At 30.2% G+C, this 13009-nt stretch overlaps 1 protein-coding gene across 3 annotated transcripts; it reads left to right on the forward strand.

Moving 5' to 3' along the window:
- Positions 1–9045: 9045 nt before the first annotated feature.
- Positions 9046–12749, forward strand: LOC120089709 (ubiquitin carboxyl-terminal hydrolase 3-like). Of its 3 annotated transcripts, none has more exons than XM_039047076.2 (9): positions 9046–9248; positions 9892–10023; positions 10130–10171; positions 10577–10682; positions 11128–11186; positions 11382–11456; positions 11901–11949; positions 12105–12181; positions 12365–12749. In XM_039047076.2, exons 1-9 carry the CDS (start codon positions 9174–9176, stop codon positions 12482–12484), a joined length of 735 nt encoding a protein of 244 aa, XP_038903004.1. In that variant the 5' UTR covers positions 9046–9173; the 3' UTR covers positions 12485–12749. The 3 variants fall into 3 exon arrangements, with proteins under 3 accessions (XP_038903004.1, XP_090162993.1, XP_090162992.1); XM_090306866.1 differs by having other exon boundaries at positions 9050–9290; XM_090306867.1 differs by lacking the exons at positions 10577–10682; positions 11128–11186.
- The last annotated feature ends 260 nt before the right edge of the window (positions 12750–13009 follow it).

Consider the following 13009-nt stretch of genomic DNA (forward strand, 5'->3'; position numbering starts at 1 on the left):
ATGCATAAATGTGAGGTTAAATTCTATCACACCTAAGGGAAATACAGTCCCCAAGCCTTCTGCTTCCGTAGTATAGTTGGCTTGAGTGGAGATTATGTGCCTGCACGGGAACTAGGTTCCTCGAAGGTCATATTACTCAACCTTCAAATCTAATCCTAAAAGGTATAGTCCGGGTAGGCAGATGTGAAGATGTGTGAAATGCATGACAATATAAAAGAAGATTACATAAATTGGGAATTTATGGAAAATAAATAAAAACAATCAATAATTAACAAACAATAAAAGGAAAAAAAAACAAAGCATAAAAAAAATAATTTTACCCAGAAAATAAATAAGTAAATAAATAATGATAATCGATTAAAAATAATTAGCCAAGAAAATATATGAAAAGAAACTAAATAAATAGCTAGATAAAATCAAATCAAATAAAAGATAATAGAAATAAAAGCGTAAAGGCTTTAACCCTCTAAAGTCCCTAGTGGAGTCGCCAAGCTGTCGCAAAGTCATCGCAACGCGGAGTAGTCGACGTCCTTCCTAGAGTCCTCTTTCAAGGGGAAAGACTTGGAGTCGCCACCAATCATTTTAAGGTGTGACTAGTTACCCATTAAAAAATAAAAATAAAATGATCTACTTTTCCAAAGATAGGTTCGGGGGTTATTGAGTATAAGGAAGGTATTAGCACCCTACAACACTCATTTTTTTTTTAAAAAAAACATTATATTCTATTACCCAAATTTGTAATGAAAATTAATAAAACAAAAACTTATGAGAATTGACTAGTTAAACCGGTAGAGGTATTCCCTTACCGTCAACTTAAGTACCTCGGCCTATACATAATTATTACCTTAGTCAATCATATTTAAAACGTATTTGGTAAAAAAAAATGTCTCACTAGGTTTCATTGTAATTTTAAGAATAAAGTATAGTCGAATTTCGAAAGTAACAATATCGGTCAATTTATATTTGGATTCTCTTATCAAATATTGACCTTTAGAGTTTAAGTATTTAGTAACATCAACTCTATAATAGGATTGTGAAAATGTCTCATGTAAACTAATTCACACTTTAAAAAAATGTGAATATTATGAGTGGCACAAGCCATTCAAAAGAAACGTTTGAAATTCATATGAAAATTTGAAATTTAAAACTAGCTAAAGTTTTATTTTGGAAACTGAATCAATGCTAATTTAAAACTTATCTAGGAATCCAAAACATAATGAAGTTTGAAATTCAAAGACAATTCATAAATTAAATCCCAATAAGATATAGTTATAAAATTATAAGTTCAAGTAAAATTAATTTTCATTTTGAAAAAATGTGAATTACAACATATCTAAAGTTCATATTTAAAGTTTTAAATTCAAGCAATTTGGAATACGGTTAAGAATCTCCATAACTAAAAATTTAATATAATCATATTTAACAATGTTAATTTAGAATCCATATTCAACTTTAAAGTAAAAGTTTTGTTTAGATATTTTAAAGTAATTTTAAACTACAATTTATTTAAATTTCATGTTTAAAACTAGTTTAAAATTTATCAAACTTAAAATCATGTAATAGAGATTTCGTAGAAGATCCAAAATCAAGAATCCAATGGATTGAGAGATTAAGAACCTAATGATTAGTAAAATTGACAATAAAAATGAAAAAAAAGAAGATAAAATTAAAAAATTGGAGATATCCTTTAGAAACTTAAAGAAAAATCTGAGAAGCTGAAAAAAGAATGGGTGAGATTAGGGAAAAGAAGGAGCAAAATAAATAATAAAATTAATATAAATATAAACATATAAATAAAGAAAATAAAAAATGGGTGAGATTAAGGGGAAAGAATGAGCGAAATAAATAATAAAATTAATATAAATATAAAAAAAGTGTGAAAATCGAGAAGATTGAAAAAGAAAAAAAACACATTTACATAAAGCCAAGTGAGTCCACCACATTTTTTTAAAAAATAATATTGAAAGAAATAGGGTCCACTATATTTATTAAATAAAATAATATATAAAAGTAGTGAGCCCCACTATATTTATTGAATATAAAAAAACAAATAAATAATGAGAAGGGTCCACACTTTTATTAAATATCATCTTCTCTCCCCCTCCTCTTTCTTCGTCGCCAATTTCTCCTTCTATTCTTCCACTTTTCTACCTTTATTATGTAGGCGATGACAGTCGATGTGGGTCTTTGCAGAAAGTTACAATAATCTGTTGGAATGGAGGTCCACCCATCTCCAAAGTCGTTGTTCGCTTGATTGGTGTTCGTCGGAACACTTCTTTTTCTTTTCTCTCATCTTCTATACTTTTCACTCTATTCTCACTTAGTCTCAATATGTTTATTTCCTTTGTCCCTTTGTCTTCAATCTTTTCTTTCCCCCTATTTTATTTTTTCTTCCCTTTTTCCTTCTATATCTTTTTTTCTTCCCCTCCAACATTATGATCAATTTATAAAAGAAGCAAGGTAGGAGAATTGAGATTTTTTTTTTTTTTTTTTTTTTTTTTTTGTAAATTAAAAATGAGAGAAAAGGGGAAAGAAGAACGTTGGGAGGAAGAAGAGGGAGTTGTTGGAGAGTGGTTAAAAGAAAAGAAAAAAACAACAACATCAACCACAATCATAATAATAGTAAGAAACAAAAGCATAATAATAAAAATAAGTTAGAAAATAAACGTAGTCAATAATAATAATAGTAATAATAATAATAAAATAAAATAAATTTGAATAAAAACAAACACAATAGTCACCTAAAAAAAAATTAAATTAAGTTAAAAATAAAAATTAAATTAACTTAAAAATAAATTTAAAAAAACATGGAAAAGAGAAAAAAAAACATAATAATAGTAATAATAAGGGTTGTTTTTAAATATAAAAAAATAAACTAAAATGTTTACAAAATATAGCAAAATTTTAGAACTATAATGATAAATGCTAATAGACATGTCTATTAGTGATATTGATAGATACTAATAGAAGTCTATCAGTGTCTATCATTGATAGTTCTAAAATTTTTATTTCTTGTAAATATTTTCAACAGTTTTACCATTTGAAATAATTTCTCTAATAATGAACGCCGGACAAAAAATGATGTCTACAAACTCCAAAACTGAAGAAATCCTCCATTGAAAATAAAGAATAATTGGTAGAAAAAAAAAATAATTACAGTGTAAAACTTGTGTTTCCTCAACCATGCCAGATTGAGCGCTACAAACACAACAAAAGTTGGTGAAAAGGTGATATTGCTCCAAAAGTTGGAGAATGGGATGGTTATGAGGAGAAATGAGAGGGGAAAAGAAATTTAAATTCTTTTTACCAAATTCATAAATGGAACATAAAAAGATGTTATGTTGTCCAATTTCTTTTTCTTTAATAGACATGTATTAAAATTGATTACGTTGTAATTGATATGATAAAGTTGTGTGATGTTCATTGGTTAATCGTAATTTTAATAAGTTGTTGAAAAAAATTGGTTAACAATAAAAGAAAAAGGAAAATAATGACTACTCACTAGATAGTTGATAATTCTCATAAATTAAAGGACTAAAATTGCCGAGAATAAAAATATAATTATTTCTTTTATTCTCATCTTCCGATTTCGAAGTTACAATTTCTATTTTAAATTTATTTTGAATTTTAAAAAATCACATATTTTTAATGGCAACAAAATTAGATTTGATTCGATTTTTTTGGCACATATATTTGATTCATTTTTAAGATACATCTTAACTAACAAAATCTTTAATGTAAAAAGACATTTATTAAGTGAAAACATTGTTTAATTAAGAAAAAAAGTAACGTACCAACCAGCATATACTGTAAGTTGAGCAACCTATCGACCTACATACACTATAATTATATAATTCTCATGCTTTGTCCACGGTTTCAAGTTTCCATTGCAAATTCGTAATCTGATTCTCTTTGTCATGCAAACAATGACTACTTGCTAACTAAACTAAAGAGACGATAGAAGAAAAATGGGCAATTATGAGAGAGAAAGGAGAGGAGGACAACAGTATCTAGCTATAGTGGAGTACAAGAAATGGCAAGGGGACAATCGACGACAAGCAACTGAATGCCTAGATGAGCTACTGGGTAGCACCACTGGGATTCAGGTGTGAACAGCGTTGACAGCTGAGTTTCGAGTCAGGACGGCGACACATTGGAGGAGATAGGCGGCTGGAGAACTAACGAAAAAGCAGAAGAATATGAGAATGGCGACTGGAGGACTAACGCGAAGAAGGAGAAGAAGATGAGAATGGAGGAGGGTTTATCACACGCATCCCGGGATTTTAGGTGAAAATTTGAAAAAAAAGTTTCCAAAAATTTTAATTACGCTAAGCTTAAATATTTTGATGGACAATTTAGAATTTTGAAAAAGCCTGAAAACATGAAAAAAATGACTCTCTACTATATTTCAAAATTTCATTCGGTTTTGACAAAAACTCAAATGAATCTTCAAATTAAGCTGTATACCATAATTTCCCTGGGCTAGTTGCATTGATGGAATTCATGCTCAAAATAATAGAATATTTAGTACAATGATAAAATAATTATATATATAGAACAAAAAATGGTAAAAAACTAAGAAGCCACGCTTAACCACCATTTTGCTTGCTTCTTCCCGATTTTCTCAAATTGAAATAGGGGTACATGAGTTGAGTTGGATTGGGCTAAGAATGTTTTTTAGACCAACCCAAAATTCGGGTTGGTTGGGTTGATAACCCAAAAGAACCAACTAAAATCTCCAATCCAACCTAGGTTGGGTTGTCGGCTTATAACTTATTATTATTTTTTAATTAAAAATATGTAAATTTATATACAACAATTGACTAATAACTAAAATCTCATAAAATTCAAATGCAAAATACCAAATCTTTATGATATTTATTGCAAATTTTAGACAAAGACAAATATGATAACAATTTTAAAAGAAAAAATATTAAAAATTCACACATTAATCAACCCAAAGTAATCCAACTTTAAACAAATGTATGTATGTATGTATGTTTTAGGACTAGATGCATAAACATAATTCAAGCTTAAAATAATAGAATATGTAGTACAAGGATAAAATAATTGCATATATAGATCAAAAAATGGTAAAAGACTAAAAAACCCATGCCTAGCCACCATTTTGTTCGCTTCTTTCCGATTTTCTCAAATTAAAAGCTATCACAGATAGCAGCTATCAGTGATAACCACAGATAGGTGCTATCACTGATAGTTTCTATCAATTGCTATCGATGATAGTTGCTATCAGCGATAGCTTTTAATTTGAGAAAAATTAATATAATCTTAAAATATTAGCTTTTAATTTGCTATCAATTATTAGTAGCTATCATTGATTCACTTTCATCAATTGGAATCAACGTTGAAATATTACTACTTCTTATCAGTGGCTATTAATGATAGATTTATAAATAGGGATCAAATTTGAAGGAAGACCAACAACTTTGATTACCATAGTAGTTATCACTAATAATCTTTTATCATGGCTATCACTGATAATAACTATCCGTTGTTATCACTAATAGACTTTCATCAATTAGAATCAATCTTGAAATATTAAAACTTAAGGCTATCAATGATAGATTTCTATAAATTGTTATCACCTTTGAAAGAAACTCGATATATAGATATCACCTAAGTTTTATTACTGATATCACTAACATCACTCATATTGTGGTTATCAGTGATAGCTTATTTCACTGATAACATCACTAATAAGATGCTATCAATGATCTCACTGATAGTTCTCTATCACCTATAACGGGCTATCAGTGGTAGCTTCTATCACCGATAACGTGCTATCGGGTAACTTCTATCATCGATAACATGCTATTAGTATTAGCTTCTATAATTGATAACATGCTATTAGTAGTAGCTCCTATCAATCATAGCCACCGAACACCTTTTTGCCCCTTTCTTGTCCTTCTCAAACATTTATAAGTCCCTTTTCTTTTCGATGATAGCTTCTATCACTGATAAACATGCTATTAGTGATAACTTTTAGGCATTTCACTTACATTTTCGTTCGAGATTCAACATTATTAATTAAATTCACAAGTTGGCTATCAATGATAGATTTCTATAAGTGGCTATTAACTACGAAAATATAATCAAAGATTAAACTATCAATGATAGAAAATATTAGTGGTTATCACTGATAGACTTTCATTTGCTATTTATATTTATTATTTGTTATAATAATCAAACTTGATGATTGACTAGTTGATGTTAAATCACTTATGAATTGAGTACTTTCAAGTCCTGCGTACGAATCTCAGCTTTATAATTCTTGTGAAAAAAAAAGGGAAGAAGAAAAAATTCAAATAAATGAAAAAAAAAATTAAAAAATAAGAGAAAGAGAAGAAGCAAAAATTGAAAAAATGAAAGAAAATTAAATAGAAAAAAGGAAGCAAAAAACCAGACAAATGAAAGAAAAACAAAAGAAAAAGAAAGGGAAGAAACAAAAAATCGGAGAAAAAAAGAAAAGAAAATAATTAGAAAAAAAGATAAGGGAAGAAGTAAAAATTGGAGAAAGGGAAAAAGATAAAAAAAAAAAAAAAAGCAAGAACCAAAGAAAGAAAATAAAAATAAAAAAAAGGAATAAGCAAGAACCGAAGAAAGAAAATAAAAATAAAAATAAAGCAAGAACCGAAGAAATAAAAATTAAAAAAAAAAAGAAAAAAAGAAGGAAATGACAGAAAATAAAAAATAAAGGAAAGAAATAAAAATCGAATAAAGGAAAGAATAAAATAAAAAAAAAAGAGAAGAAGCAAAAACTAAAAAAAATAATAAAATGAAAAAAAAGAAAAAAAAAAGGAGGGAAGAAGCAAAAATCGAAGAAGAGAAAAAAAATAAAAAAACTAAAAAAAAGTGTACAACAAGATAAGACAAGGGATGATGAAATTGGAAATTAAAAAAAAAAATCAAAGATTGACTAGTCAACTCATCTATATTTGTAAATATTTTAAAGATGTAATATATTTTAGATTTTTTCTCATATTCTACTATGTATTACAAATATCCTATGTTTTATTCATATATATAAAATTCGAATTGGGTTGGGTTAACCCAAATTTCTTTTTAGTCAACCTACAACCCAACCCAATTCAATAAAAATAGAAAAAGTTTAACTCAACCCAACCCTTATATTTTGGGTTGGGTAGTTTAGGTTGTTCGGGTTATTTGAACACCCATAATCACTGATAGCTCACCGATAGCAGCTATCGCGGATAGCCACTGATAGCTATAGTTGCTATCAATTATTATCACTGATAGTTGCTATAAGTGGTATCTTTTAATTTGAGAAATATTAATATAATATTGAAATATTAGCTTTTAATTTTCTATCAGTTATCAGTAGTTATCATTAATACACTTTCATCAATTGGAATCAACTTTGAAATATTCTATCAGTGGCTATTAATGATAGATTTTTATAAGTAGTTATCAACATTGAAAGAAAACCAACAACTTTGAAAGATTGAGCTATACCAGTGATGGAAAACTATTAGTGGCTATCACTAATAGACTTTAATAAATGACTATCAACTTTGAAAGATTAACACTATAACTATCACTAATAATCTTCTATCGTGACTATCACTTATAGCAACTATAAGTCGCTGACACTGATAGACTTTCATAAATTAGAATCAACCTTGAAATATTAACACTTAAGGCTAACAATGATAGACTTCTATAACTAGTTATAAACTTTTAAAAACACTCGATATATAGATTTCACCTAACTTCTATCATCAATATCATTAATATCACTCATATCATGGTTATCAGTGATAGCTTATTTCACTGATAATATGCTATCAATGATCTCAATGGTATCATGATAACAATGATCTCATTGATATCATATTCTATCACTGATAACATGCTATCAGTAGTAGTTTCTATTATCGATAACGTGCTATTAGTGGTAGCTTCTATCATCGATAACATGCTATCAGTGTTAGCTTCTATCACCGTAACAGGCTATCAATGGTAGCTTCTATCATTGAAAGCTACTGACCACCTTATTGTCCTTTTCCTTTCCAAACATTTATGCGGTCCCTTTTCTTTGCGATACTTCTCAAGGGCACTTTCGTAAAAATAGTGGACAACTGACCAAACCCTTCTTCTTCATTTGATTTCATAAACAAATATTACAGTACACAAATACACAAATATTTAAATTTGTGTCATTCATTTGGGCCATCTATGTCATCTTTTCAAGTTTATTTCTGATAGACACCATACTCTTAAAGTCCTATAAAAAGAGAAAAACTATTGGCCTATTTGATATCGATCACGTTTCTCTTTTTCTTGAGAAATAAACTTATTTAATAACTATTCTCGTTTTTTATTTCAAACTTTTAAGAAATATTTCTAAAAATGGTGCAAATTGTGGACTAAAAATTAGTTTTTTTCCAAATCTATTTTCATTCGCTATTTATATTTTATGTTTTGTTATAATAATCAAACTTGATGATTAACTATTAAGTTACTTATGAGTTGAGTACTTTCAAGTTTTGGGTATGAAACCCAGCCTCATAATTCTTATGAAAAAAATGGAAGAATAAAAAACAAGATAAAGGAAATAAAATTTAAAAAAAAATGCAAAACCCAAAGAAAGGAAAGAAAAAAAAAAAGAAAAGGAAGAAGTAAAAACCAGGGAAAAATAAAAAAAGAAAGAAAGAAACAAAAACTAAAAAAAGAAAAAGAAAAGGAAGAAGAAGGTGTGCAATAAGATAAGACAATAGAGGGTGAAATAAAAAATTAGAAAAAACTCAAAAATTGACTGGCCAACACTTTCATATTTACAAATATTTTAAATAGGTGATATATTTTTAGATTTTTTCTCTTATTTTACCATCTATTACAAATATCTATTTTCCTATTATAAAAAATACCCTCTGCTCGTGGGCTTACAAAAAGCGATTTGGGCCTGGGCTTTATTTCTGTGTTTCTTAGTGGGCTCGTTTCCAGGCCCATTAAACCACGAACCGTTACGAAACTTATATATAGATCGAGTCGAATCGGCAAAATGGTTGCGTCGTTTCGAAGCAAAGGATTGATTCCGATCCGAAGTCCTAAAACCGAGCATTGAAGTAACTGCTGTTTGCATATTCCATTGCTGTAATCGGAGTGTACTTGAAGAAGCTCAGAAGACGATAATGGCTGCTATTAACGAAAGCTCTTCAGCTAAACGGTGGCTTCCACTTGAAGCTAACCCTGATGTTATGAACCAGGTATGGATTTGAGCTCTGGTTAGTGGAAAGACAATTCGGAGGGTGAGAATTGAAGAAGATTCCGGTTTTCTATCTCGATTTTGAAGTTTCCTTTGATAGGATATAGTTTCTTTAAGTGTCAATGCGTTTTCTTGATGTATATCTATACGGTTTTCGTGTCTGTTTCTTGGTTTTGGAATTACGTAGAATGTTTCTGGTCTTTTTCTTTTTTCTTGTTTTTACTGGCATTGCTGTTTTTTTTTTCCTGGAAATGTAACATAGGTAATTGGTGCTTTGTGTAGCGAGCTGCATGTTGTTGAAATGAGAAAGAATTATGGAAGAAGATATAGAACATTTTTCTTTTTTGTCAATTTCGTTTGGTCCTTTGGATATGAATTTATGATTCTTAGTTTATCTTGATAAAGATGGTGTATGTTATTGGAATCAGGGCTACTTTTGAAGTGATCGTTTTCTTTTCCTTCCATTGAAATAATGTTTTGCTACCATATATACATATACATACAAAACCAATTGCTGCATGATTTTAGAAGATGATAGAATTATCAAGTTTCCTTCCTTCGTTTATCTGGCATCTTTTTTTTGGTTGCAAGAACTTCCATATTACCTCTAATGTTTGACTAACTTCTGTTTTGTTATTGCAAAGTTCCTTTGGGGTCTCGGTCTTCCTAAAGATGAAGCAGAGTGCAATGATGTTTATGGCTTGGATGATGAACTCTTGAACATGGTGCCTAAGCCTGTACTGGCGGTGCTGTTTCTTTATCCCGTCACCCAAAAGGTTTGCTTGCGGATAAAGTTCAGTTTTAACCTATGGATTTGAAGAATTCCATTGACATGTAATGAAGAAATAGTTTTCCATTTTCTAAATGTTCTAATGTTTTCAGAGTGAAGAAGAGAGACTGCAACAAGAAAAAGATGCAAAGAAGGTGAGTATGAGCAGTGACAAGTTAAGCAAGTGTATTAAGTCCTCTCATATATTATGTCATACCACTAGGCTGAACCATGTAGATGCGTTTTCCCTAAATTAGGATGTTACCTGATGTTTGTCCGTTGTATCAAAGGTTCTGTCATAACTTGTTTCAAATTTTCCATCTGCAAATCACGTAAAATGTTTCAAGAAATGGTGAGAGATGCTAGACAATAAAAAATGGTATCACTAATATTCACAAAAATAAAATGTCTGTCTGGTTACATAATGTAGTATGGACAGTCCAATTTTGGTGCGTTTTATTGGGCTTTTTTTCTTTTTCTTTTTAATACTATATTTAAAACGTTTTATAACTGTAAGTGTTATCTATAATAAGGCTCTTTCCTTTCTGTTGTGACTCTAGGATTATAGCGATCAAGTATACTTTATGAAACAAACTATTGACAATGCCTGTGGAACTATTGGACTTCTTCATGCCATAGGGAACATTACTTCGGAGATTAAGCTTTGTAAGTACTGAGTGATGCTAGCCAATTTAACGAGGTGAAATATATCTGAGTCTGAGTGATGCTACCCAGAGGCCTGTCTTGTATCTGTTCTCCTCTTGTTTGCACTTACAGAGTACAATAGAGAATTGGTCATTTAAGGAGTGAAGAAAGCTATCTATCGTTGAAAAAAAGCAGCACATGATTTAAGTATGAAAGTGAAACTAAGAGTTATTCTGCCGGGTCATTCATATGTTTAATTTGGCGACCTTGTCCAGGTAGCATGGAGGTTTGAGTATCTTCAGTTCTGTGGCTGGCCACGCTCATTATACTTAATCATGTTGAAGTTTCATCAGTGTCTACTTCCTGAGTGATTACTTTGCTGCTGTCATGATATTCTTTCAGTTCTGGCACACTCGTTCTTATCTCCTGTTTTTCTTTCTTTCTTTTTTTTTTTTTGTGTGTGAAGCCGAGGAATCATTCTTGGATAGGTTCTTCAAGTCTACCAGAAGCATGGATCCGATGGAGGTTCTATTTACAAACACATGCTTCTCTCCCCACTCCCCTCCTCCCTTCCCACCCCCATTACCACCCAAAAATATTCCTTTCAAGAAAAGGACAAACATAACTTGAAACACAAGGAAGAAAATATTATATTTCTCTATCCTTTCATTTTCCAGCTGGTGTTTTCTTCTAATAGCTGTATGTTGTTCACTTTGGTAGCGTGCAGCATTTCTTGAGAAAAACAACGAAATGGAAGTTGCGCATTCAGTAGCAGCAACTGCTGGTGATACAGCAGTAAGATTCTCTTAAGTTAACTGAATTATGGTTGCGAAGAAGAATAGAATAATTTTTTTGTTTGTTTTCTTTGAGTGTGTTAAAAATAGATGGATATACAATTTTTTCCCCATTTTATAGCTATAAATTTCATGGGAAAGAGGGGTGCTTTTTACCAAGGGAGCTGAATTTTAATAATTAAATTGTAGATGATCAGTGAAAATGGACTATCTGATAACAAGTAGATAAGAGATCCAATGAACATAAAATTAATTCACCGGAACAAATGCTCTTTATTTCTCCCTGTATATGAATGCGCTTATACGAGTGTATACACCTTTTCTATTGATTTAACTCTGTCGAGTTCTATTCATTTTCTTCCTATCTTTTAAGTAAATTTATATCATTATGTGTTCATGCAATATCCATTTTTGGCTTATTTTTCCTTCAACTGATTACTGGCAGGCTCCAGAAAACGTTGATACTCACTTTATCTGCTTCACATGTGTGGATGGTACACACTTATTGGAACTCTCTCTCTCTCTCTCCCCCCCCCCATATATATATAAGGAGAAAAAATTGCTTCTTTTTCATGTCTACATTGAATTGCATGATCAGATTTTGAAGAAATGATCTAATCTACAATATCCTAATTGCTGGTTTATATAGGGAAACTTTATGAGCTCGACGGGGTAAAATCAGAACCAATATCACATGGTCCATCATCACCCAGCAGTCTATTACAGGTAAATAATTGCTCTGAAAGATCATCCAGAAGAATCAATCGTGAAAGCAAAAAAGCATATGTTGTTCTGTTTGAATCGCGTTGTATGTTTGTCATATTTTGGCCCAATTATTTCATTAATGAATCGTACACAACAAAATATTACATTTATCTGCATTAAATGAAATGATTGATGAAACCACAGGATGCAGCTCAAGTCATAAAAGGCATAATCTCGAGCAATCCCGACTCACTGAGATTCAATGTCATTGCCATTTCAAAAAAAGCTGGGGATGCATCTGAAGGCGACCAAGGTTCGATCTGATCTTGGAATGACCAAATTCTATGCCTACTTATCGTCATATGTAGATGAGTGTATGAGGAATCTGTTAACTTGTAATGACACGTTTCCGATTTTACCATAGTTTAACAAAGTGTTTAGTACTCGCATCAGATATTTTGTGGTTTTAGAAAAAAGTTGTTCATTGCTTTGTTATTCAAGATATGGAAGGTTGACAAGAATGCAAGTGATATTGATTGATTTGTGTAATCGACAAATCAAATCATAAAAGACTCAAATTAGTCTAAAATTATGAGTCTAAATTTTGACCCAAAATTTTGGATTTGGAAAATTAGCCGGCATCTTGCCTTCTTGAATATAGTAGTAAGTTATTGGGGGAAGATATTGAAGATGACTTTGTAAGATGGCTGAAGTTTGTTTGGTAATTTCAAGTTTTGTCATATTCATAATTTTGAAATGTATTAAGTTTATGTTTGTGAATGATTTTGAAAGGATTAAAATCACTTTTATCATGTTTAAAATTATTCTAAAACAGATTTTTAATAATAT

The sequence above is a fragment of the Benincasa hispida genome, chromosome 11 (genome assembly GCF_027475165.1).
Source record: "Benincasa hispida cultivar pf3 chromosome 11, pf3_genome.v1.1, whole genome shotgun sequence".
Lineage (NCBI taxonomy): Eukaryota > Viridiplantae > Streptophyta > Magnoliopsida > Cucurbitales > Cucurbitaceae > Benincasa > Benincasa hispida.